General features: G+C 41.0%; 1 protein-coding gene and 1 long non-coding RNA gene across 2 annotated transcripts in view; both read right to left on the bottom strand.

Annotated features, from left to right (window-relative positions):
- Nucleotides 1-13,160: 13,160 nt before the first annotated feature.
- The window catches only part of LOC120730732 (Fc receptor-like protein 5), a 42,390-nt gene continuing 30,596 nt past the window's right edge, over nucleotides 13,161-24,954 (bottom strand). The window contains exons 8-13 of the mRNA XM_040027191.1: nucleotides 16,141-16,260; nucleotides 14,466-14,528; nucleotides 13,980-14,039; nucleotides 13,588-13,650; nucleotides 13,307-13,369; nucleotides 13,161-13,195 (exon numbers count right to left, since the gene is read on the bottom strand). Of these exons, the coding sequence (XP_039883125.1) occupies nucleotides 13,188-13,195; nucleotides 13,307-13,369; nucleotides 13,588-13,650; nucleotides 13,980-14,039; nucleotides 14,466-14,528; nucleotides 16,141-16,260 (377 nt within the window). The 3' untranslated portion in view covers nucleotides 13,161-13,187. The remainder of the gene's footprint in view (nucleotides 13,196-13,306; nucleotides 13,370-13,587; nucleotides 13,651-13,979; nucleotides 14,040-14,465; nucleotides 14,529-16,140; nucleotides 16,261-24,954) is intronic.
- Nucleotides 18,265-19,183, bottom strand: LOC120730733. Its single transcript, XR_005695188.1, has 2 exons — nucleotides 19,018-19,183; nucleotides 18,265-18,534 (listed from the first exon to the last, which is right to left on the bottom strand). It is a non-coding gene; the product is annotated as an uncharacterized LOC120730733 (long non-coding RNA).

Raw genomic sequence — 24,954 nt, 5'->3', positions numbered from 1 at the left:
ATCACTACAGGCGTAAGTGCAACAGGCCTGTAGTCATTTGGGCTGACCACAGCTGTCTTCTTGGCGATGGGGATGATGGTGGAGGTTTTGAGGAAGGGCGGGACAGTGTTTGATGACAAGGAAAGGTTGAAGATTTTAGTGATGACTCCGGTCAGTTGTCAGCACACGCTCTGAGAACCTTTCCATGTATTCCACAGGACCTGCCGCCTTCCTGGGATTCACTGACCTTAGAACACCACACTTGGTGCCCCTGAGTGTTAGTGTGCCAGTGCTGGGGGGGGTGGAAGTGGTGTGACAGCTAGGCCTGGTCGTCTCAAAGCGGGCGAAAGAAACGGTTAATCCTCAGCCAGCGAGGCATCAGTCCTAGATGTCACTGGTTATTGCTTCTGTAGTTGGTAATGTGATGATCCCCTGCCACATTTTCTGGGGTCATTGTCAGCAAAGTGACTTCAATCCTCCTCTATAGGCAGCCTTAGCTTTCCTGATGCCCACTCAGGTCGCCCTGGCGCGCCATACGCAGCCCTGTCCCCTGACTGAAGGCAGTGTTGCAGCTTTTTAGAGGGATGGCACTTCGCTATTCATCCAGGGTTTTTGATTTGGAAACACCCTGACCCTTTGTTGACGGTGACATTGTCAACACAGTTCCTGAGGTACGAGAGTACAGTGTCCGTGTACTCCTGGAGGTTGTGGCTGGAGAATAAATCCCATACAGTTTTGAGAAGCAGTCCGCAGTTGAGAGAGGGCTCCTTCAGGCAAGGTTTTTATTGTCTTGGCTGGGGCTTTGTTTTTCCAGCAGGGGGGTGTAGGTGGGGGTGAGGGACATGCAGAGGGTAGTCAGATCCAGCCAGGTGGGGGAGGGGTGTCGCTCTGAAAGCATGCCTGATGTTGAATAGACATGGTCCAAAGTGTGTTTCTCCTCTCGTAGCAAAGTCCACAAACGGGACAAATTTAGAAGCACAGTCTTTAGGCACGCTTTGTTAAAGTCGCCGGCGACATCAAAACCCCTCGGGGTGAGCAAGCTGTGTTTGTTTTATGGTGTTGAGAAAGAGGCTGAGAGCCGTGCCAACGTTAGCATCTGGCGGTAATAAACAGCTATCACAATAACTACTGTAAACCCCCGGGATTAAAAAGGTCTGCACAGAGACTGCCAGAACCTCCAAATCAGGAGAACAGTGCGTGTGAATGATCCTGCTGTTACAACACCACTCGTTATTGCACGTAAACACATAGCCCCCCTCCTCTGCTTTTACCTGAGTTGCTGTTTCTGTCATGCCGGTGTAGCGTGCGCCTGCTAACTCGACTTGCAGCGTCGGGAATCAGCGGGCGAAGCCACGTCTCCCGTAATAAGAATAATGCTGCATTACGTGCAAAAGCTCGTGGTGGCTATCTGAGCTCCAATTCGTCCAATTTGTGGGTGATGGATCTGGCGTTCGATATGGAAAAGGCGCGGAAGTGCTGGCCGGTGTGGATGTTTGCGTAGCCTAGCGCTGAGCCCGCCCGGCATCCCCTCTTCTGCTTTCTATCCCTCCGTCGCCTTCTACGCTTTGCTGGGCGGGCAGACCATCCACGGTGACCCTGGCGGTCTCGCTATCGAATTTCCCAGAGGAACCCACCCGAGGGATTAATAAAGTTCTATCTTATCTTATCTTATCTTATCTTATCTTATCTCCTCCAGGATGTTGTGTGTTCGCTGATAGTCGCCAGAAACAGACAAAGTATATTTAAAACCTAGGTCAATTAGGTTCTGGCGACTGTAAGAGATGGCGGCGTTGCAAACATTCAAAAATATCCACATTAAAAGTAAAAACGAGCACCAAACTGGAGAGCTAAGAGCCGCTGCACCCGTGCGCGCCGCCATCTTGAAAAGAGAGAGGAACAGAGAGGGAGAGAGAGGAACAGAAGGAGAGAGAGAGGAGAATGAGGACAGAACAGAGATGGAACAAGAGCAGGTGAGACACACATGTGAGTCAAATGGTTGTTTACCAAAACTCATCAGAACATGTATCTAGTACCTAGTGTTACTTTTTAGATACCATTTGTTACTTTTCAAATTCTATATTTATTAAGTTATGCAGGCTTGTTTGCACAACAAGACTAAATAGTTATATAAACTTTTGAACTAGCACTTTAGCACTTAAACTTCGGAATCTAAATAGTGGACTTTGGTAGAATTAAAAAATAAGTGTAGTGCAGGTCTATGATGATTTTTAGTGCTACTATCATCTAGTTTTGATTCTGATTCTGTCTTGGTTAAGTCCTCAGTAGTCCTGATTTTGAACTCTTGTAGTCCTGTTTTAATTCCAGATCAGTTCTGGGTCTGGTTGAATTGGGGTTTAGTCCCTGTGTCTTGATACAGCCCTGATTTTGTCAGCAGAGTCTCACCTGAGTGTAACATGGCTCTCAGTTAAATACCTTCTCCAGGAACAAAAGCCAGTACACAGCTGTTTCACACCCTAAGGTTCACACTCCCTTGCTACCTCCCAGAGTCCTCAAAGAGACAACAGATTCTTCCTGTGGAGTGTCTGCTTCCCCCAACTTCCTTACTAGACCCTCACCATTTGTCTTACTGTATGAGTGTGAGACATGTTAAAATCCAGTGGCAACCAAGGCATTATACAATAAAATAGTGTGATTAATACATAAATAAAAGAAATTCCTATACACCTCTCAGTAAGTGAGTGAGACAGTAGACAGTGGTGAGGAGGGCTGTGCGAAAGCAAAAACACATAAATTATGCCTGACACCCGTAAACGAAGCAGCATCTGGCTGCAGTTTTAACCTCTGGGGTCGCTGGACGCCCCGGCGCGTCAAAATCACATGACCAATTTAAGACGACACAGCTACAAGATGCAGAAAGTCAGAGTCTCCATTTAACTTGGGTCGAAAGTGCGGACTTCAAACTATATACCAGTTTTTGAATTGTGTCGATGGGCCACGTAAAACCAGAGTTATGATAAAAAATACACGTGATGTTTTTTTCTGAACAAAACAGTGGCGTTTACAGCGGGAAGAACGGTAAAAACGGCGTTTTCTACAGACATCGCTAGCAAACACTCTCCGCTTGCGAGTGAAAAAAGAAAAAGAAAAAACACCCCTTCCCTATTGGTGTTAGAGTTTACCATGTCAGCCAATCAAAAAAATGATAAGGCAACATGTGACATTTGGTTGTTTAGGGAGAAGGGGAAGTTTTTAGGAGTGACACCCGCGACGGAAAGCGGGCGAGCGAAAGACAGAGAGAGAGCGAGTTTTCATATGTGAGACATTAGTGACGTTTAGCGTGTTTGGAGGCTGTAGTTAGTGTGTTGTGTAGTTATTGTCTTGTATTCTGTGTCAGTTATACTGCTGAATTTCATATTTGCTTTAAAAAAGCCGTCAAAGGCAGATTCCAGTGTAAACGCTGTTCCCACATGGAAAACTGGACTAATGCACCTCCTGCTGTCAGACCTGCAGAGTTTAGGTCTGTGGTGTTCTCCTCTGTCTTATACTGAACACAAACTACATTTTTTGGACTGGCACAAATAATTTGTGTGCCTTCTTATTTGATGCAGCACACCTGATTGTTCTGTAAATAGATTTAAATGGTTATTTAAAAAACGCCTGAGGCCTTGGCTGCATTTTTAGGTAAATAGCACCATATAACTTTGTTGTTTGCAAAACTTGTGCACAATTTTTAGAAATGTACAATTTCTATTTGCACTTCAAGTTATGAAAATGATTCGTTAAACATGTTTGTGGGTTTTACAGTAAAAAATAGAACTTTTTTCTACTCGGATTTTGAATTTGTTGTCTGAATTTAGATCAACTGTGCTAATATAGTATACCAAAATGAAAAAATAACTCAAATTTCAGATATTTGAGGTTGTGCTGAAAATAATGATACCAAACAAGGCAAGAAAAACACATTTTAAAGGTGAAATATAGAGGTAAAATCAAAAGTAGTCAAAAATGGCCAATTATACCCTGGACCCCAGAGGGTTAAAGACCTTTTTGTCTCGGTCTTGGTCTGGGGCTTGGTCTCGTCTCGACTTGGTCTCGGTCTTGGTCTCATCTCGACTCGGTCTTGGTCTTGTCTTGGTCTCGATACCCTCTGGTCTTGGTCTTGTCTTGGTCTCGATACCCTCTGATCTTGGTCTTGTCTTGGTCTCTGTTTGGGTGGTCTTGACTACGAGTCTACCGGACAGCTGCAGCAACAATCGCTTTGCATAACCAAAGAATTTCTGCAAAAAACTGTCAGAAACTGTCTCAGGGAAGCTCATCTGCATGCTTGCCGTACTCATCGGGTCTGGACCTGACTGCAATTCGTCACTGTGACCAACTTGAGTGGGCAAATGCTCACATTCGATGGCGTCTGAAACGTTGGAGAGGTGCTCTGTTGACAGATGTTTTTACTGTTCAGGGCAGATGGCAGACAGCTTGTGTTACATTATGTGGATGAGCAGTTTGCTGACGTCAATGTTGTGGATTGAGTGGCCCATGGTGGCGGTTGGGTTATGGACAATGAACACGAGTGCATTTTATTGTTGGCATTTTGAATGCACAGAGATACTGTGTTGAGATCCTGAGGACCATTGTTGTGCCATTTATCCATGACCATAACCTTATGTTACAGCATGATAATGCACGGCCCCATATTGCAAGGATCTGTACACAATTCCCTGGAAGCTGAAAACATCCCAGTTCTTGCATGGCCAGTATACTCACCAGACATGTCACCCATTGAGCATGTTTGGGACGCTCGGCTTGGCGTATATGACAGCGTGTTCTACTTCCTGCCAATATTCAGCAACTTTGCACAAATATTGAAGAGGAGTTGACCAACATTCCACAGCCCACAAGCAACAACCTGATCCACTCTATGCCCACTGCACACTATTTGCCTCACACAGTCCAACACATCGATTAGATGTGTTGGACTGTGTGAGGCAAATGGTGGTCACACCAGATACTGACTGTAGCATTGTGCTGTGTGATCAAACTGCATATTGCATATTTCAGAGTGGCCTTTTATTGTGAGCAGTCTAAGGCACACCTGTGCAATTCATGCTGTCTAATCAGCACCTTGACATGCCACACCTGTCAGGTGGGATGGATTATGTGGGCAAAGGAGAAGATTTGTGAACAATATTTCATAGTGGATGATCTGATATTGTCGTGTCGGTGTTGTTCCCACATCATCATAATAAATGTTGTTCCAGGTTCAACATTGCAAGTGACCAGTGACATTGTTGTGATTCATTCATCAAGCCAAGCGATTCATTCATTTATGAAATTCCAATGTTGCAAGGACAATATGTATAATGCTTACCGTTTATTAAAGAACAGTATCCTGAAATGCAAAGAATTCAAATTGCTGGACCGGCGGACAGAGGCAGTTTCTCGCAAGTTGAGCAGATTTTTTTTAAGGCATTTTTTTCCGAAGTCGCAAAAGTATGACGTCACAACAATGTGAAACAATGGAAAACTTCCACAACAGTGGGAAACAAGAGTGTAATTGTTATCTCTGGCGGACTGAAATAGGTTGGTGACAGTGTACCTGGGACTCTCCACCCCCATCTGCCTCTGGATCAAGGACTTCCTGACAAATAGACCACAGTCTGTCAGACTCGCCCCCACCTGTCCAGCAGCATCACACTCAGCACCGGGTCTCCACAAGGATGTGTTTTGAGTCCCCTCCTGTTTACGCTCTACACATCCGACTGCTCCCACCCATCTCTCAAACACCATCATAAAGTTCGTGGATGACACCACAGTGGTTGGACTCATCTCAAGGGGGGATGAGCGGACTACATAGATGAGGTCAACAGACTGACTTAGTGGTGTTCAGTTAACAACCTCCAACTGAAGCACCACGAAAAAACTAAAGAACTTATCTTGGGACTTCAGAAAGGGCAGAGCAGACCCGGCCCCACTTTACATTCACGGGAAACTGTGTGGAGAGGGTACTCTCCATGAGGTTTCCGGGCGTGCACATCTCTGATGACCTCTCCTGGACTGCAAATACCACGGCGGTGGTAAAAAAGGCCAGCAGCGTCTCCACTTTCTGAGAGTGCTCAGGAGGAACAAACCTGGAGGAGAGGCTGCTTGGTGACATTTTACAGAGCCAACCATAAAGAGCATCCTAATGTACGGCATAACAACATGGTATGCAGGGTGCTCAGCTGCGGACAGGAAAGTACTACAGAGGGTCATCAACACAGCCCAGAAGATCACTGGCTGCTCTCTGCCCAGCCTGGAGGTCACTGCACAACTCTCGGTACCTCAGCAGAGCTGGCAATATCATCAAGGACCCATCCTCACCCCAGCAATCAACTGTTTGAACTGTTACCGTCAGGGCCGACCGGTACAGGTCCAAAAACCAGGACCAACAGATTCAGGAGATAGCTTCTTTCCCAGAAGATATCACCGTAGTAAATACGCACAAAAAAATGATACCTGCTTAGCTATTACATACCGTCACCTGCCATTATTTATGCTGCTATCCTGTATATATCGACATTACTATTGTTTGAGTACTTTGCGCATTATTTATTGTACTTTTATATTTTATTACATTTATATTTATTATTATCCTTTGCACCAAGGGAGTGGCACTCCAAGTCGTTGTACTCTGTACAATGACAATAAAGGCTATTCTGTTCTATTCTTCTCTCCCTCTCTGCTCCTCTCTCTCCCTCTTTGTGCTGACAATCATCAAATATACAGTTGAAACCAGATATTTACAAACTCTTCAGATAAAAACACTTTTTTAATTGTAACATCAAATCAGACTAAATGTTTATTTTTTAGATTGATAAATATAAAAAACATATTAACTTTAAGAGTAAAGAGAGAAACTATCTGTATTTCTTAATTGCAAATGGCACCAAATTGTATTCAAAATTGAGCCACACTTATGGAGCTCCACAATTCTTTTCCTGGTGTTTTGGTTGACATCTCTTGATTTTCCCATGTCACAGAAACAGGCTCTGTGTTTTGCCTTATATGCATCCACAGGTGTGCCACCAGTTTACACACATGGACTCTACTAACCTATCAGACGCTTCTTCAGCTCAGAATGGAATCATCTGGAGTTTTCTTATTAATTAAAGACATAATACACTTAGTGTATATGTACATCACAAATATGGTCAAAGGAGCTTGCAAAGAAAAGCGTCTGGACTTATTTAAGTTGCTTGAAGACGTTTCACCTCTCATCCGAGAAGTTTCTTCAGTTCTGAGGTCAAATGGTGGAGAGTCCCAGATATAAACCTAGTGGGAGTATCCCCCCACAGAGGGACAAAAGACCATTTGACCTTAGAACTGAAGAAGCTTCTCGGATGAGAGGTGAAACATCTTCAAGTAACTTAAAGAAGTCCAGACACTTTTCTTTGCAAGCTCCTTTGACTACGATGACCTGGATGACTGAGAACTTTCAGACATCACAAATATGCTTTGTTCAAACTCTCAGATAAACACTTCAAACCAGTGATACACTCTAATTCTCACACATGAGAAACACTTTCATTAATCAGTGCCATTCAAACAATGTCACAAATGTACTTACACAATAACCCCGTCATGCAGAGCAAAGAGTGCCCCATCCTCACATCCAGCCCTGCTGCACTCTGATCCTCAGCTGATCTCAAACACTTTGACTTTACATCAATAATAAAAAGAGAAGCTGCATTTAATACAGATAAGAGCAGAGTGTTTCTTCTGACTGTGGCCTCTCTGTGCTTCCTTTCCTTTTATACAAACCTCAAACAGCTCCTGTAGCTTTGCCCACAGCAGTTGTGTGACGTGTTCACATTTCCTGTCCACTGCAAACATGCAGGCTTGCTTCTTGTGTTTGCTTCTTACCTTCTGTTGTTTCAGGTCAGGTGACATATTTTACCAGCTCATAATTATGTTTTATTCTCAGAGACTTTTATGTGATTTTTGTCCTGTCATGACATATGCAGCGAGGTGTTGGACCTCTACACTTCATAAATGCACTAAATAACACAGAAGATCTCTGTGTCCCTCGCGCTGCATCCAGTTATGTAATTTTTTCTTCATCTCCCGTTTCTGCTTCCATGTCTGTTTCTTCCCTGGTCTGAGTCTCAGGTCTGTGTTTCTTAGTCTGCACGTTTCCTGTTTTATTTTGACAGTATCACGTTCTGTGTTTAGTTTTGCTTCCAGCTGTGTTTCCACTTCCCTCGTCACCCTTGTGTGATGTGAGTTTTCATTCATTCATTGGCAGGTCATCTTTTCACCATGGGCCACATTTCTGTTCATCACGTCTCAGGTATTCATGTCATTCATGGTGGTCACATTCAAGTTTTAAGTTCACTGTGTCTAGTGTTAGTTAGTTAGTTTAGTGTTAGTTCTCTCCAGTTTAGGTTACTGTTAACATCGTCCTAGTTTCCTTGCGTTCTTCATTTATATTGTTGGTCCAACCTAAAGTAAACGTCTCAGTTTTTGTTCATTCCTGTCTCGAACATCTGCTCTTACTCTTACACCACGCACCGGCCACCCAGCCGTGACAAAAAACATTACACTGTTGTGTATTTTTAACTCCTTGAATGAGCCATGATTATGTTTGAACACTGATTAGTCACAACAACAAGCATCATACTGCACTACTATCATACCTGTATTGCTCTAACTTGCCAAGAACCAACACAAATCCTGTGTTTCCTGTCTTTTTCTGCAACTCGGGAGTGATGCCACGCCCAATTTCCAACTTCCAAGTTCGGAGGTATCTGGAATGCAGCACAATGACCCACTTTTCACACCTTGTCTCATGTCATGACACACATAATTAATAGTGGATTCATGACCCTCATAAGGGACAACTCCCACTATGGTTGTCTGTCTGGGTTCTCTCCGGGTACTCTGGCTTCCTCCCACAGTCCAAAGTCATATATTATTATGTTATCTGGTGATTCAGGTTGTTGCCTGCAGGTGTGAATGTGAACATGAATGGTTGTCTGTCTCTCTATAACCTGTCTAGGTTATCTTTCACACTATGACAGCTACTATAGGCTCCACCCACATTGAGTACAAAAGGACAAAACAGTGAATACTTTAAAGTGCGGTTACGTTGTGATTGGCTAGTCCCTCCACATGAGCATGTATTGTGCCTCAGTTTGTTACTCAGGCTATTGTATTAATCATAGTAAAAGCATGAAAACTCAGCCACCATCCTTCATTCTGTCAAACACTTTCTTACAAAGGTTATGATTAAGGTTTGTTGCAGTATCATCTACACACACTCACCAACATGTTCATATCCAAGTGTTTTAGATTGTTTAACAGCAGGTGTGTTTTTTTCATCCCACCACTTTTCTTTTAAAAAGATAAAATACATTAAAATGTAACTTCCTGTTTTTAGCTTATTTTCAGGTTATATGTAAAAGTTAAGTGCAAAAGTTTCAGTACTTATCAATATTTTAATATTGTAATGCTTCAAGATATGAAAACTAAAAATATTTAAAAACTTGGGGACCCTGTGATACTGCAGAGTCCAGCAGACTGTTTGGAGTCAAACACTGACGTCATCATCACAGGTGTAGGAACCATTTCTGTAACAGCAGCCAAACAGACACATTAGTATGAGTAGGTTTAGATGATTTACTGGCTCCTCTGCTGGTTACAAAGCAGTGATTATACTTTGGAGTTTTGTGTTATACTGTGAGGAACTGGCCTGTTTGGAAGTTGCAGTAAGAAGAAAAACATGTCTGTATATGATGTTGTGGACAGAGAGAGTGATGGATGATTTTATTTATTTCAGAGATAAATGAACATTAACAGCACGTCCATGCAGAGACTCTTAAAGACATGAGCGTGAGAAACAAGCTTTTCACCGTTTCTCTTGATGCCCACATGCTTTATTTATTCTTTAGTCCAGCATGTGTCATCACCACAATAAAGCTACTTTTAACCTGTTTTCACACATTGTCATACCTGCACATTTCCACTGTGCTGTGTTGACTTTAAATAAAACAAACCGCAGGCTTCATTTCCTCTTATGAGGTATCTGACTTGCAGCAGATAAAAATAAACCTGTTGGAGAAAAGACTTAACCAACAACTATCTCTTACACACGTAGGCATCACAGTCTGTTCAGAGGAAGAAAGACGTTATTCTGTATTGTCTTATTTATAGTTTGATCTTGTAGTTTTACTGCTTATTGCTTCTTAAATAAAACAGATCACTATATTAATTTTCAGGTATGCTGAAAAGATTTGCATTTATCAAAATAATCTACAGTTTTCTCCACTCTGTACGAGTGCAATGTATGGTGTCCAAACAACCAAGTTAACCAGCAGAGTATGAGGAGGAAGCAGAGGGGCAGGGATCAGGAAGGTCAGGTGGTTATCAGGAGGATAGGAAAGAGCAAAAGGGTTGGGTATAGTTTCTGGATTTCCATCATAAATAAAAAAATTTTTTTAAAAAAGTGCACGAGAAAAAGTCTCAACACGATGTAAGATAATGTCACACCAACAAGGGGCAGTATAATCTGAACTTTAAAGCCATGTCTGCTGATTAAGAGCTTGAAAACAAAGTTTAAATAAAGGAGATGAAAGAAAATAAAATTAGTAAAATACACAAAAGGTAAGATTGTGTTAAAGCTGCATGTTGGCCATGACTTGTTATGGACCTGAAACAAAAAACAGAACAAATACAACTGAAAAACTGACAAAGACTAAAAGGTGCTGAAGATGTGGGGCTGCTGTCTGATGAGATGTGTGTTGCAATAACCTGTCAAAACACGGATCAGTACAAATGATTAAACTTGTGATGGTGCTTTGTACACAGTTTATTTAACATGTTGTGTCGCAACGTTAGAAATTATGCATCACTTTCAGCCAATAATCAATAAGAAACGTTTCACCCTTTCTGTAGCCACACAACAACAGAAGGAGGATAATTAGCTTGAATCCATGTTGTTCATGTTGTTTCTGACTCATTCGATGTCACAGCTGCTCACTGATCCTGTTCTGTTGCTGCTGCTCTCCCTGATTCAGGTTTTACATGTTTGCATGTCATCAGCTGATCTCAGAACAGCAACATGACACTAAATATTAATGGTGTGTGAGTGCACTCCCATGTGTTTCATTTATAAATTTCCTCCAAATTAACTGTGGGAACAATAAATTATAAATGGATTAATGTCTCCCTCTATTGGCCACTGGTTGTAATTACAATCCAGTTGTTGTACTTGGAAGCTGTGACAAGGAGCTATATCTGTATATCCACACTGACACTTAAAGCCTGTCACAGGACCTACCTTGAACACTGATGTCGCTCTGATGTGGAGAATAGATTACTTCAAATGTTCTGTTAGCAAGATAAGATAAGATAAGATAAGATAAGATAAGATAACCTTTATTAGTCCCACATGTGGGAATTTTGTTTTGTCACAGCAGAGAGTGGACAGTGCAAAGTTAATTAGCAAAAATTAGAGAACACTGGAAAACAATAAAAATAGTATACTGTACACAACTGTACAGAATAGAATAGAATGAAATAATATAAAATATACAATAGGATAAAAATAGAATAAAAATGCTATATACAACTGAGTAAAAATATAACTTTGTCAGAAAACATTATTGCACTTAGTCTTATTGCACATGTGTGTGTTTGATCAGCTTTTTTGAGTCCACAACAAAGACTTTTGCGTCTTTGTTGTGGAGTCTGACAGCAGTGGGGAGGAAAGACCTGCGAAATCTCTCCGTCCCACTCAGTGGGTGCTGCAGCCTGCCACTGAAGGAGCTGCTCAGTGCTGTCAGAGTCTCCTACATGGGGTGTTGGGTAGCAATGAATTGAAAATAGAATAACTAGGCTTTCTGATGTGGAGAATAGAATAGATAATGTAGAGCATATTCAGGTAATGCCACCAGGCGGCACCCTGGTAACTGTTATTGATACATTTACATACACATGTATAATAACTTGCATCTTGACAGTTACAGGATAGAAATACAGATACTCAGAGTTGCACTGATGACCTCTTTGTTTTCTCTTTCAGACAAAAAGAAAATAGAAGAAATAAAAACAGTCACCAGTGTAGTTATAGTTGTTCACCTACTTTATAGGACAAGGTCATGATTGCTAGTGAAGAGAGAAAACCATCTACAGCACATACTGAGGTGTTAGAGCATATGACCAGCAGTGTTTATCACCATCATGCTGACTTCAGGGGAAAACACTGAGCTAGCTCAACCCAGCTGGTTTAGTTTCCCTGACTGAGCAGGAGCCTGACCTGTACCTCCACCTTACTGTGACTAAATGTTTGTGTTTGTGTCATATTTTTAAATTCTTGTGCGATCAGTTAATGATCAAAAGGGAGCATAATGGAAAGGTTTAATCCTTCTACTTTTTCAGTCATGCTGACGAAGATTGATGCAGAGCTTTAGTTCTCTGTGATGTTCTGTCTCCATCTTTCATATGAGATTCATCACATGTACAAGTTATCTTTTCCTTTAACTGCATCCTGTGACAGCAGCACACAGAGAGCTTCTCTCTGTAAATGTTCTACTTCAGTCCTCTGTGTCAGATACATGCAGACTGCTGTCATGCTCTGAACTGTTAGTGACCGCTTTGCAGATAATATTCACATCTGTTTATTTCAGGTTTCCATGACAACACCATTACAAACTGTTTAAGTGGTTGTTTTGTTACTTTGTGAATAATCTCATACAGGAAACAAAAATCAAAGATAAAATGTTCAAATGTGAAAAGATTTTATTTCTCCTTCAAACTACAAAAGCACAGAATGATCAGAAACAAAAATATACATATATGCACGTTTAATAAGAAATAATTCTTATTTATATAATGTACGAGATCTTTGGACAAACACAGTTAAAGTATTTGTTGGTGCCCATATCAGTATTTACTTGTGAAACACTGCAAACACTGACTTTAAGTTGTGCTGTCAGATACTAAAGATCACATATTTCACACTTTGTTCTCACTGCTGTTGGAACATGTTAGATACATTCAAGGTTTATTACAAAAGCTTTATAAAAGTAACTGAATATAAAGAGCACAAATACACCTGCATTTGTTTTATGCTATAAGAGAGCAATATGTCTGATATTATGATGTAATATTGTAACTGTACATAAAGCTGAGCATGTCTGATATTTGGGCAGCAGAGGAGCAAGAGTGGCTTCATAAAAAGCTTCTTCTTGGCTTTGCTGCTACAGCTCTCCTCACTGACCTGTAAGACAAGCACAAAAAGACAAAGTGATTTCCAACATGTAAAGATATTATGAGCTGAAGACATTTAATAATGTGAAGAATAAATCAGCCTGCATGGCAGCAGAATTACTGAGAGAGCTTCCTGATGTGACTTCAGAATAAACTGCTGCATCAGCTGCAGGACTTGATGTTCCTGTGAATGAAGAGAAGATCATTGAGAACAATAATATCATTAACCAGGAGGAAACTGGATGTGTGCAATAATGCAAAGATAGAACTAGATTTTATTAACCAAGTAATTAGTACGCATGAAGACCTAAATACAAATATTAATATAAACAGATTTACATTTTAGGAGCAGATAAACATGTTGAACAATATTCAGTGGAGATGATGGCAGACTTTGCTCACCTTTGTTTTTCTTGGCTTTTTCCTTTTTGGGCTGTTTGACCTCAGCATACATCAGACTGTCCTCTAAAAGAGACGTCAGAGCTCAGGACACATTTGTTCAGCACAGATATGATACAAACATGTTGGATACATATGAACTTTAAACTTTTTACAGCTAAAGTGAAAGAAATCTAAGTGAAAATCATTTGTTGCCTGTGACACTTCAGCTTTGCATGTGTGTGTTTTGTGATTGAGGTCTGGGTCAGAATCTGTGGATGCTGTGATTCAGTAAAGCTGAAACACTGATTAGTAAGTGAATAACTAAACTCCATGTTGACCTATAATTACCTGCAATATAATGATGTGATGACACATTCAAGTACAAACACTGAATGAGACTGTTGTGTCTGTACCTGCAGCTCCTGTCTTCACATTAGCGTAAACAGCACTCTGCTCTGGTTTATGATGCTTCCCTGTGAAGATGATCGAATCCACAAAAGAAAAACATTTAATACATTTTTGGTAAATGGCCTGTATCTGTATAGCACTTTACTAGTCCCTAAGGACCCCAAAGCGCTTTACACATTCAGTCTTCCACCCATTCACACACACATTCACACACTGGTGATGGCAAGCTACGTTGTAGCGACAGCCACCCTGGGGCGCACTGACAGAGGCGAGGCTGCCGAACACTGGCGCCACCGGGCCCTCTGACCACCACCAATAGGCAACGAGTGAAGTGTCTTGCGCAAGGACACAATGACCGAGACTGTCCAAGCCGGGGCTCGAACTGGCAACCTTCCGATTACAAGACGAACTCCCAACTCTTGAGCCGCATTTTTAAAAATTTCAAAAACTTTCCAGGCTTTTCTTCTACATTGTATGTTTTGTGTACTCACACTTATTTCCAAAGTTTTCCAGTTCAATATTAGAGTAAATGACATCTGGGGGTTTATCTGCACCTGAAATGTTCATATTTTAGTTACACAATTGTAAACCAATGACATGGTGCCAGTTTCCTTAAATTAAAAGACTGTTTCATCTCTAGCTGCTCTGTGCTTTTCACATGATGTACTGCACCAGTGTTTCAGTGGCTCACACATGAAAACCAATATGACACAATTTTCAAAGATAAATGAAAAAACAGAAAAACCTTTTACAGAGTTTCATTAGTTGTGTTTAAATCAACAACAGGACTGTCAGATATTTTCAGAGCATGAACCCATCATGGTGTTACTGTTTGTGTTGTTCTGATATGAAACAACAACATTTGTGGATTCTTTCAGTCGAGTTAAAGATACAACCAGGTTGTAAAATCCTGTTTGTTTCTGATCTTTTGTGCATGTAGTCAGTTGGTTATTTGGATGTTTGTCCAACTAGATTTTAATAAAAAACTGAGCACAAACTGAATCTAAGACATGTAAAAGTTAATGGAGATCTGGAAAGACCACATGTGGGGGAGACAAGCGTCCTAGGGTCAGCTGCAGGGACAGTAGGGAGACAGGCAACAGTGTCTAGCAGGTGTCTTCCTGCCTGTGCTTCCTTTAAGGTCCTTGAATGGTTGACCCGGGTTTTGGTGTTTTGGTTTCTCTGGTTTAATATTTTTTTTTTATTGTTGACATTAGGGCTTTCTCTTATAATGTTATGTTTACATTATAGTTATCTTTTTATTTTTTAGTTAATGAGAGGTTGTTTATCTCCTTGTGTATTCTCACTCTGTTCTTTATCTCTTTCCATGATTTGTCTACGGTCTCATGTGTCTTAGTCCAGGTCTCAGTGTCAGTCATTTCCTGTTTTATTCTCCCCTGTATCTTGTGTCATTCTGTTACCTCTTTTCCATTAGTAACTAAAACACAGTTTTCAGGGTTTTCCATCAGATAGTTCTGATTCCATCAGATCCAGTAGTACTATTTTAGTATTTACTCAGCCGGAGTTCCAAGTGATCCGAGGTGATCCCAAAATGTGACGTCAATAGCATACATGCCAATTGACTGGTCAGTGGCATCACTCGATGAGTTATGAGAGTGTCTTGTTGATAAAAAAACAAAAAAGCCATTTTTGAAACCCGGCAACCCAGAAATGGCTACACAAGCAACACCGTGGCCCCGAGTCTATAGAAAGCCACAGACCGAGCAGCAGGTATATCATCGCCGTGATGTTCACCTTTGTTGTATCATTTGTGACAAATACTAATTAAGTCATGGGGTGCTCGACCACGTCACTATGACGATGACCACACACATTAGGTGGTACTTGAGCGTGATGGAAAACCAGTCGATCTGAGTAATTACTAATGGAAAAGAGGCGTTAGTTATCACCAGCTGAGTTCACACCTGTTACTCATCATCTCATTATCATGTGTTTTATAAACTGCCTCAGTTTTCCTTTGCTTTGTCACATCTTTCCTCATAGTTTGTTTTCCTAAGAATTGTAGAAATGTGGTTTCCAACTTTTATTTAAATTTGGATTTGTACTGAGTTTAATTTCTGCAATAAAGTCGTCATTTAGTTTAGTAACCCTGAAAGATTCCTAATGTAATATGAATATTAATAAAAATAGAAAAGAGGCTCTTACACTTGGACTGTCTGCAGCGATACAACAAGAGCAGGAGAATAATAATGAGAGAGACGCCACAAACCAGTCCAACCATCAACCACACAGGAGACGAAGAGCTGTCAGCTCCTGACACAGTTACTGTAACAACAAAACAGAAATTAATTATTAATAAATTATAATCTTATGAATAAATACATTAATAAAATGGAGCCAAGTGACTTTGAGAATTAAATCAGACAATCTAATGTTCCTTCTCAGTCATTAAACTCATTTACAAAAACGTATAAAATCTTTTGATCCTGCTCACCTTTAACTGACATCCAGCTCTGTGCTGACTCTCTTCCTGAGTACTGACACTTGTAGAAACCTTCATCAGACTTTGACACTGCAGAGATCTTCAGCTCCCCTCGGGTATCATTTTGAATAAGTTTGTCATTGTGATAGAAAAACACATTGGAAAGTATTTTTTGTGTTCTCAAACTGCAGCTCAGACTAACAGAAGCTCCCTCAGTCACAGGATGAACAGGACTCACCAGGATAGGACCATTACCATCATCTGTGACACAATCACACACAATTGTTTCAGTCACATCAGCTGGTGCACACTTTTAGAAAAAGCTGACAAACAATAATAAGAACAGATTGTACAAATGTTCATCGTGAAGATCTGATCTTGTACATTTAAAATTTACTGTATGTGTTTTATTTTTCCCACATGAAATGACTTCACATACAGCAAAGCTGGGACAAATGTTCATGTGACATCTAAATCATTCAGATCCAAGAAGTAAATGTATAATAACATACTCTGTACAGTGATGTTGACTGCACTGCTGAACTCTCCTGATCCAGACTCACACCAGTACACTGCAGTATCTGACTTTGATGTGTTGATGTCACATGTGGATCCAGTCATTCTCCTACAGTCAGAGTACAGTCGGCCGTCCTCAGAGAACTTCCTCACTCTCCACTCAGTGAAGTTTCCCTCACAGGTCAGTGAGACAGAGTCAGAGGTGAAGTGTTGCACTCTGTCAGGACTCACTGTGAGAGACGCTGCTGAATGAACATCTGGAAACAACATGCAGTGAAGACACAAAGCTCACAGATGTTAGGATTCAAAATACCACAGTGGAAATATACGTTTGACTTTTGTGTGGTTCACAGGAGTCCTGATAGTCATGCAGCCAGATTTACAGACTTTCAAATCATCAACATGAGGATTAAAATTCATCAAACTGACCTGCAGACCAGACAAACTTTGGTTGACTGTGATCAGTGTGATACTCTGGGTCTCCTCTTCCAGCTCTGCACACATATCCTGCTGTGTGTGTCTGTCCATGAATGATGTAGGAGTCCTGTGCAGTCCCACTGCCATCAGGTAGCAGCTCATAACTGGAGGATTTCTCTGATAGATCAGGAACAGCTTTATACCAGTAGAAGCTCCATCCTGCAGACGGATGTTCAACCTCACAGTTCAGAGTTACTGAGGCTCCAGGACTCAGCCATGATGGAGACACAGTGAGGACAGGACGGGGTTCATCTGTTCAACAAAGATTTTCTCTCAATGTTTCGTCTCTTAACTCTGAATTCAATGTCACTAAAATGTTGACTCACAAATATTTATGATGAACTTTAAGAGTGAGACTATCTAAACATGTCAAATATCTCAACATGTACTAATAAAAACACATTTTTACAAACCGTTTCTATTTCCAGGTTAAATGAACTATGACTCTACTTACTGTCAGAAACTGTCAGTGTGACTGAATCACTCCACTCTGTTGTTTCATGCTGTGAACTTTTCATTCTGCCCTTACAGCGATAGTTTCCACTGTTGGATGATGAAGCAGATCTAATCCTGTATTCATTTTGATTTGGAGCTTTTATCATGCTGTTTGTTTCCCACTCATAATCCCACTCAGTGTCTCCTCCATGGATCTCACATCTGACAGTGATCGTCTCTCCTCCGTATATCTCAGACCAGTTTGGATGCAGAGTCACAACAGGCCTGTTTGAGACTGTTAGTGTTCAAGAAAGTACAATAAAAACACATGAATGTCAAAAATGTTAATGCCTTTTGTTCTTCATCTTCCTCCTTAATCAGGAATTTATCTGACTTCATGTTAAACTGACCAGTTTTCCCAATCCTGACTGACTGGCTGTCCTCTGTGTAGTAAACTGGGTTTCCTCTTCCTCCTCTGCACCTGTAGAGTCCTTCCTGTGAGACACTGATTTGTCCATTTGAGTGGAAAACTGCATCTTGTGTGGTCAGGGCTTCAGAGGATTTCTCATCTCTGTACCAGTAGTATTTCCATCCAGATGATGATGATGGGCTCACAGAGCAGGTCAGAGTCACACTGCCCCCTACTGGAACAGCTGTGTTATCAGCTCTCAGTTTGGCCTTTGGTTTATCTGCAGTTCAGTTTAGAAAAAGAACAAAAGTCAATGACTGAATCAAACCAGTTGAAATAACTTGGTGGAAATATGGAAATAATAAATATCACATAACTTTAATGGTGAAGCTACAACAAACTGTACAACTATCACACAAACACAACACTAATCTTTCATATTTAATTTGCAGCATTTCTAAGTTAAAAACACACATGAGGAACAATCAGTGGATTTAATGTTTCTTAGTGGATGTGGTGGAGCAGCTGAGACAGATCCAGCATTTGTTCTGCATTTCATCTTTCATGTATTAGAGCTGCACAGCAGAGAAGTTACTCTCATATGTTTTGTTCTCTTCACTGTGAATAAAAAGCTGCTGTTCAGGTTTTTGTTGTTGGAATAAAAACTAAACATTTTACTGACCAACATGAAAGACAGTTATAAAGCTGTAAGAAAGAAGAAGTGCTTTTTCCTTATTTAGATACTCTGGATGAAAGATCTTACATGATACAGTCAGTGTGATGATATCACTCCACTCTGAGAAGAAATAGTCCCTTCTGCCCCGGCAGCTGTATCCTCCACTGTCAGACTCAGTAGCTCTGATGATTCTGTATTCATTGGATGTTGGAGGTGTGTTTAACTTGGCTGCTCTCCATTCATACGTCCACTGAGCTCCTTCACTTCCCTGAATCTCACATCTGACAGTGACTGTCTCACCGCTGTATGTCTGAGTCCAGGATGGCTGCAGGGTCACAGTGGGCTTACTGGGAACTGTTCACAGGAAAATATCCAGTTAGAGACAAATAGAAACATAAAAATTCTGATGTTTAAAACATGAGAGTAACGTGAGTGAAAAAAATAAACCTCCAACAGGCTACAGGGTTAAACCACACCTCGGGCCAGTCTGACCACTGATAACTGTTTTCATCACGGCCACATCCCACTTTGTAAAATTGCTACAATCAGCACAAAGACAGTCAAAACCAGGCCACAGGCAGGACTGCTTCATCAGGATCCACTGAGATATTTTCAAACACCCTGACCTGTAGCTGGTTTTTGATAGCATACTGTGCTACATGAAGAACTGTATAGCACAGCTGCACAGTAGCACAGAGGAAATAGCTCCACAGCGTTATACAGGTCACCCAGAGGATAGTCGGCCATCCTTTGCCCTCACTTGAAGACCTGCACAGCTCCCGCAGTCTCAGGAACATGAAGAAAATCCTTCAGGATCCATCTCACCCAGGTCATGCACTGTTTGAACGTCTACCTTCAGGCAGACATTTCAGAGCCATAAAGACAAAAACTAACAAACTGAGGAACAGCTTTGATCCCTCAGCCATCACCATGCTGAACACTGAACAATCAGATCCAACACAACTCTCATATACAGTGTTTACATTGTTACAGCCCAGTCTCATGTTTACACCTGCAGGTACGGCTGGTATTTACATCAACACTGTAACACAGAAACAATTGTTTTGTTGTTTGTTATTAAAACAAAATCTGAAACTTTTCACTGCAAGGTCTCATTTTTATTTGGAATTTGAACTTTTGTAGCTAAAACACATTTTTTAAAGGTCTGAATCGTTTTGTTGATGTTTTTTGGAGAGCACATTCTCTCTGGCTGGCTGTAGTTAAACCTTTACTCAAAAAGCATCTCTAGACCCAGCAGTCTTAGCTAATTATAGGCCAATCTCCAACCTTCCTTTCATATCAAAAATCCTTGAAAGAGTAGTTGTCAAACAGCTAACAGATCATCTGCAGAGGAATGGTTTATTTGAAGAGTTTCAGTCAGGTTTCAGAGCTCAGCACAGCACAGAAACAGCTGTAGTGAAGGTTACAAATGATCTTCTTATGGCCTCTGACAGTGGACTCATCTCTGTGCTTGTCCTGCTAGACCTCAGTGCAGCGTTCGATACTGTCGACCATAATATCCTATTAGAGCGATTAGAATATGCTGTAGGTATTACAGGTACTGCACTGCAGTGGTTTGTATCATATCTATCTAATAGACTCCAGTTTGTGCATGTAAATGGAGAGTCCTCTTCACACACTGAGGTTAATTATGGAGTTCCACAGGGTTCAGTGCTAGGACCAATTCTGTTTACATTATACATGCTTCCCTTAGGCAGTATCATTAGAAGACATAGCATACATTTTCACTGCTATGCTGATGACACCCAGCTCTATCTGTCCATGAAGCCAGATAACACACACCAATTAGTTAAACTGCAGGAATGTCTTAAAGACATAAAAACCTGGATGGCCGCTAACTTTCTGCTTCTTAATTCAGATAAAACTGAGGTTATTGTACTCGGCCCTGAAAATCTTAGAATTATGGTATCTAACCAGATTCTTACTCTGGATGGCATTACCTTGGCCTCCAGTAACGCGGTGAGGAACCTTGGAGTCATTTTTGACCAGGACATGTCCTTCAACGCACATATTAAACAAATATGTAAGACTGCGTTCTTCCATTTGCGCAACATCTCTAAAATTAGAAATATCCTGTCTCAGAGTGACGCTGAAAAACTAGTTCATGCATTTATTACTTCCAGGCTGGACTACTGTAATTCATTATTATCAGGATGTCCAAAAAACTCACTGAAAAGCCTTCAACTAATCCAAAATGCTGCAGCAAGAGTCCTGACAGGGACTAGAAAGAGAGAGCAGATTTCTCCTGTTTTGGCTTCCCTTCATTGGCTTCCTGTTAAATCCAGAATTGAATTCAAAATCCTGCTCCTCACATACAAGGTCTTAAATAATCAGGCCCCATCTTATCTTAATGACCTTGTAGTACCATATCACCCTATTAGAGCGCTTCGCTCTCGCTCTGCAGGCCTACTTGTTGTTCCTAGAGTATTTAAAAGTAGAATGGGAGGCAGAGCCTTCAGTTTTCAGGCCCCTCTTCTGTGGAACCAGCTTCCAGTTTGGATTCGGGAGACAGACACTATCTCTACTTTTAAGATTAGGCTTAAAACTTTCCTTTTTGCTAAAGCATATAGTTAGGGCTGGACCAGGTGACCCTGAATCCTCCCTTAGTTATGCTGCAATAGACGTAGGCTGCCGGGGGATTCCCATGATGCATTGAGTTTTTCCTTTCCAGTCACCTTTCTCACTCACTATGTATTAATAGACCTCTCTGCATTGAATCATATCTGTTATTAACCTCTGTCTCTCTTCCACAGCATGTCTTTATCCTGTCTTCCTTCTCTCACCCCAACCGGTCGCAGCAGATGGCCGCCCCTCCCTGAGCCTGGTTCTGCCGGAGGTTTCTTCCTGTTAAAAGGGAGTTTTTCCTTCCCACTGTCGCCAAAGTGCTGCTCATAGGGGGTCATATGATTGTTGGGTTTTTCTCTGTATCTATGAAGCGCCTTGAGGCGACTTTTGTTGTGATTTGGCGCTATATAAATAAAATTGAATTGAATTGAATTGAATTGTGAGGGCGAGTCCTTAATCTCACAATTTTTGACTTGAATCAAAAGTTGTGATCACATAATAACCTCTTGATCTGGTAGAAATAAAACAACTACACTCACGAGTTTCTGTAACTGTGACGTCACTGCTGTCCTCTGTGTAGTAAACTGGATCTCCTCTCCCTCCTCTGCAGTGGTACAGACCTCCTTGTGAGACACTAATAACTCTGTTTGCTTCATTTCCTCTCATGAGCTGAGCTTTAGAAGAGACTGAATCACGTCTGAACCAGTCAAACTTCCAGCTAGCAGAGCCCTCCACAGAGCAGCTCAGTGTCACACTGCCCCCTGCTGGTATGACTGAACTCTGTGCTGTCAGTGTGGATCTGGGTTTACTTGCTGTTGAAGACACAAAATAAGTAAAACATTAAAACACCCTCAAGAATAAACTTGTTACAGCACTGATCAAACTTTAAACTTTCACTGATTAATTTATCTACAAACAGAAACAAAGTAGTTTTTGTTGGAGCTCTTTAAAGCACCTGCAAGGACAGCATGCTAATGCTAAGCTAGCCAACAACCAAGAGTGATGAACTTCATCGTAACAAACTGATGAGCAGTCAGGCTGCAGCTCCATTTCTACCTGTTCATGTTTCTACTGTAGAATCACCATGACAACTGATTTAAGGTCTCTTTGTGCTGATTTTGTGTAAGAACTTTTTTGCTTTACTTTTTTTGAGAAATGATCCCAACACTGATTCCAACAAAGAGGGGAAATACCTCCAACATGCACAAAACATTTGACCTCACAGCCTCTAATCTGCATGTCTTTGATATTCTGCTTAGAGATGGTGGCGACTCTCAAACTGGAGCCAATGAGAATCAATAAATTCCTATCAATTCCCATCCCTACCTGCATGTGACACATTAGACTGTTTAACAAACTAAAGATTTTACTGATTTATCATCCTCTTATCAAACTCTCATCTCTGTACGTTCCTCTTTACATTGCTGATATTTTAAGAGCCTCCATGGTGTCTCTCCTTTCTGTTTGCACAGTGAGAAAAACTGTTGTCCTGAGCTGCCTGCAGACAGCTGGATCATTGTTGGAGTTTTCCTGTTAAGACACATGTAAACATGAAAACATGAACTGGCAGCATGAATCATGGTCCAACTCACATGAAACTGTCAGTGTGAAGGCATCACTCCATCCTGTTAAGAGATAGTCACTGCTACCCCGACATCTGTAGTCTCCACTGTGGGACACTGAAACTCTGCTGATCCTGTATTCACTGGATGTTGGAGGGCTGTTTGTGTTGGGTGCTGTCCATTCATATTTCCACACCTTTCCTTCACCTCCCTGAATCTCACATCTGAGAGTGATTGTCTCACCAGTGAATATCTGAGACCAGCTGTGCTGCAGTTTCACAGCAGCCCAAACTTTCCCTAACAAACAAATAAACACAAATATTAAATTGAAAAAAAAAATCATAAATCAATTGTTACTTGAGTTTAATCATGATGTTTTGTTTTATTTCACAACAAAATTTCACCCTCACCTTGTTTCTGAATTGTAACTGCAGCACTGTCCTCTGTGGAGAAAACTGGATCTCCTCTCCCTCCTCTGCAGTAATAGATGCCTCCTTCTGAAATACGGATCGTGTGCTCTGATGTTCCAGCTCCTATTTTCTGACCTCCAGAAAACTCTGAATCACGTCTGAACCAGTCAAACTTCCAGCCAGCAGAGCCCTCCACAGAGCAGCTCAGTGTCACACTGCCCCCTGCTGGTATGACTGGACTTTGTTCTCTCAGTGTGGCTCTGGGTTTACTTGCTGTTGATGTTACAGGAAAGACAAACATCAGACTGTCAGTTACTTCAGGAAAAACTTTGTTACAATAAATAAAGATTTTAAAGAGAAAGTAAAAAATTCAAGAATCATTTTAGAAATATGTAATTTGTTGTTTTTTTCAGTAAGTGCTTAATAGTAATGATCAAACTTCACACATTCACTCAGTCATTTAGCTTCTAGCACCAAACAGAAAACATTTACCTGCATGTGACACATTAGACTGTCTTCATGCACAACTACACTACAGATTCCCTCTGATTTATTCTTCATCTATTCAAAGACAAATGTCACAAATACAAAGTACTTTATCCATGTTTATCCATGGTCAGTTTGTTTGTGTCCTCTCTACTTTTCCCTTTAATAATAGTCTAAAGTCACACTACACTGAATGGTGTCTGTTATTGTTTGAGCACCGTGACCATCGCTGACATGGTTCCAACATCAAGTTCATGTAGTTTTCTATGATCTTAAATTTCATTTTGAGTAATGTAAACACCTTATTTACAGAGGAAAACTCAACAATCAGAGAGGCTGACAGACTCCAATGAATTCTCCAATAGAATAAAACCACACAGGAGTCCTTTGAGTTTAATTCAGCTAAAGATGGAGTTTGTGTTCCTCATGAGACCAAACTTGCCAAAATGTGAAAAACCTGTGGAGGGTCTTGTTTAACGCTGCCACTGCAGCTTGTCTAACATCTGATTGGTTACCATGTAGAGTAAGTCAGCACAGATCAATACTAGACAATCGACTGCGATGAACTGGTGGTACTGTGGACGTGAGGCAGCCAGGTATCCCAGAATGCATTTCAATTCACAAGCAGCAATTATAGTGTTATCGAGTATAAGTAAAGTTTTAAAATACCCTGTTTGTCTCTCACCAAGTGTACTTTTTTAATCCATGGTCAGTTTGTTGCTGACGGACTGTTCTGAGCTCTCGATGCCACAAAGCACGACTCCAGTCACACAGTTTAACACCCACACTGAGTGAACACTGGACATAATTCACTGAGGTTGTATCTGTGGGGTGATGTTTATTTCATTGATTTATTTAATGCTGATTAAATCAGTTTGACTCAGATTAAAGTTTCATAACTGCACAGTGTTACTGAAGTTTAATGTCTGACTGGAGCGCTTGTTGAACTGAAACATTCACTTGCTTTTTCTATGATGTTT

This window comes from Simochromis diagramma, unplaced genomic scaffold (genome assembly GCF_900408965.1).
Source record: "Simochromis diagramma unplaced genomic scaffold, fSimDia1.1 OVJJ01000282.1, whole genome shotgun sequence".
Lineage (NCBI taxonomy): Eukaryota > Metazoa > Chordata > Actinopteri > Cichliformes > Cichlidae > Simochromis > Simochromis diagramma.
This window is presented reverse-complemented; position numbering and strand designations above follow the sequence as displayed.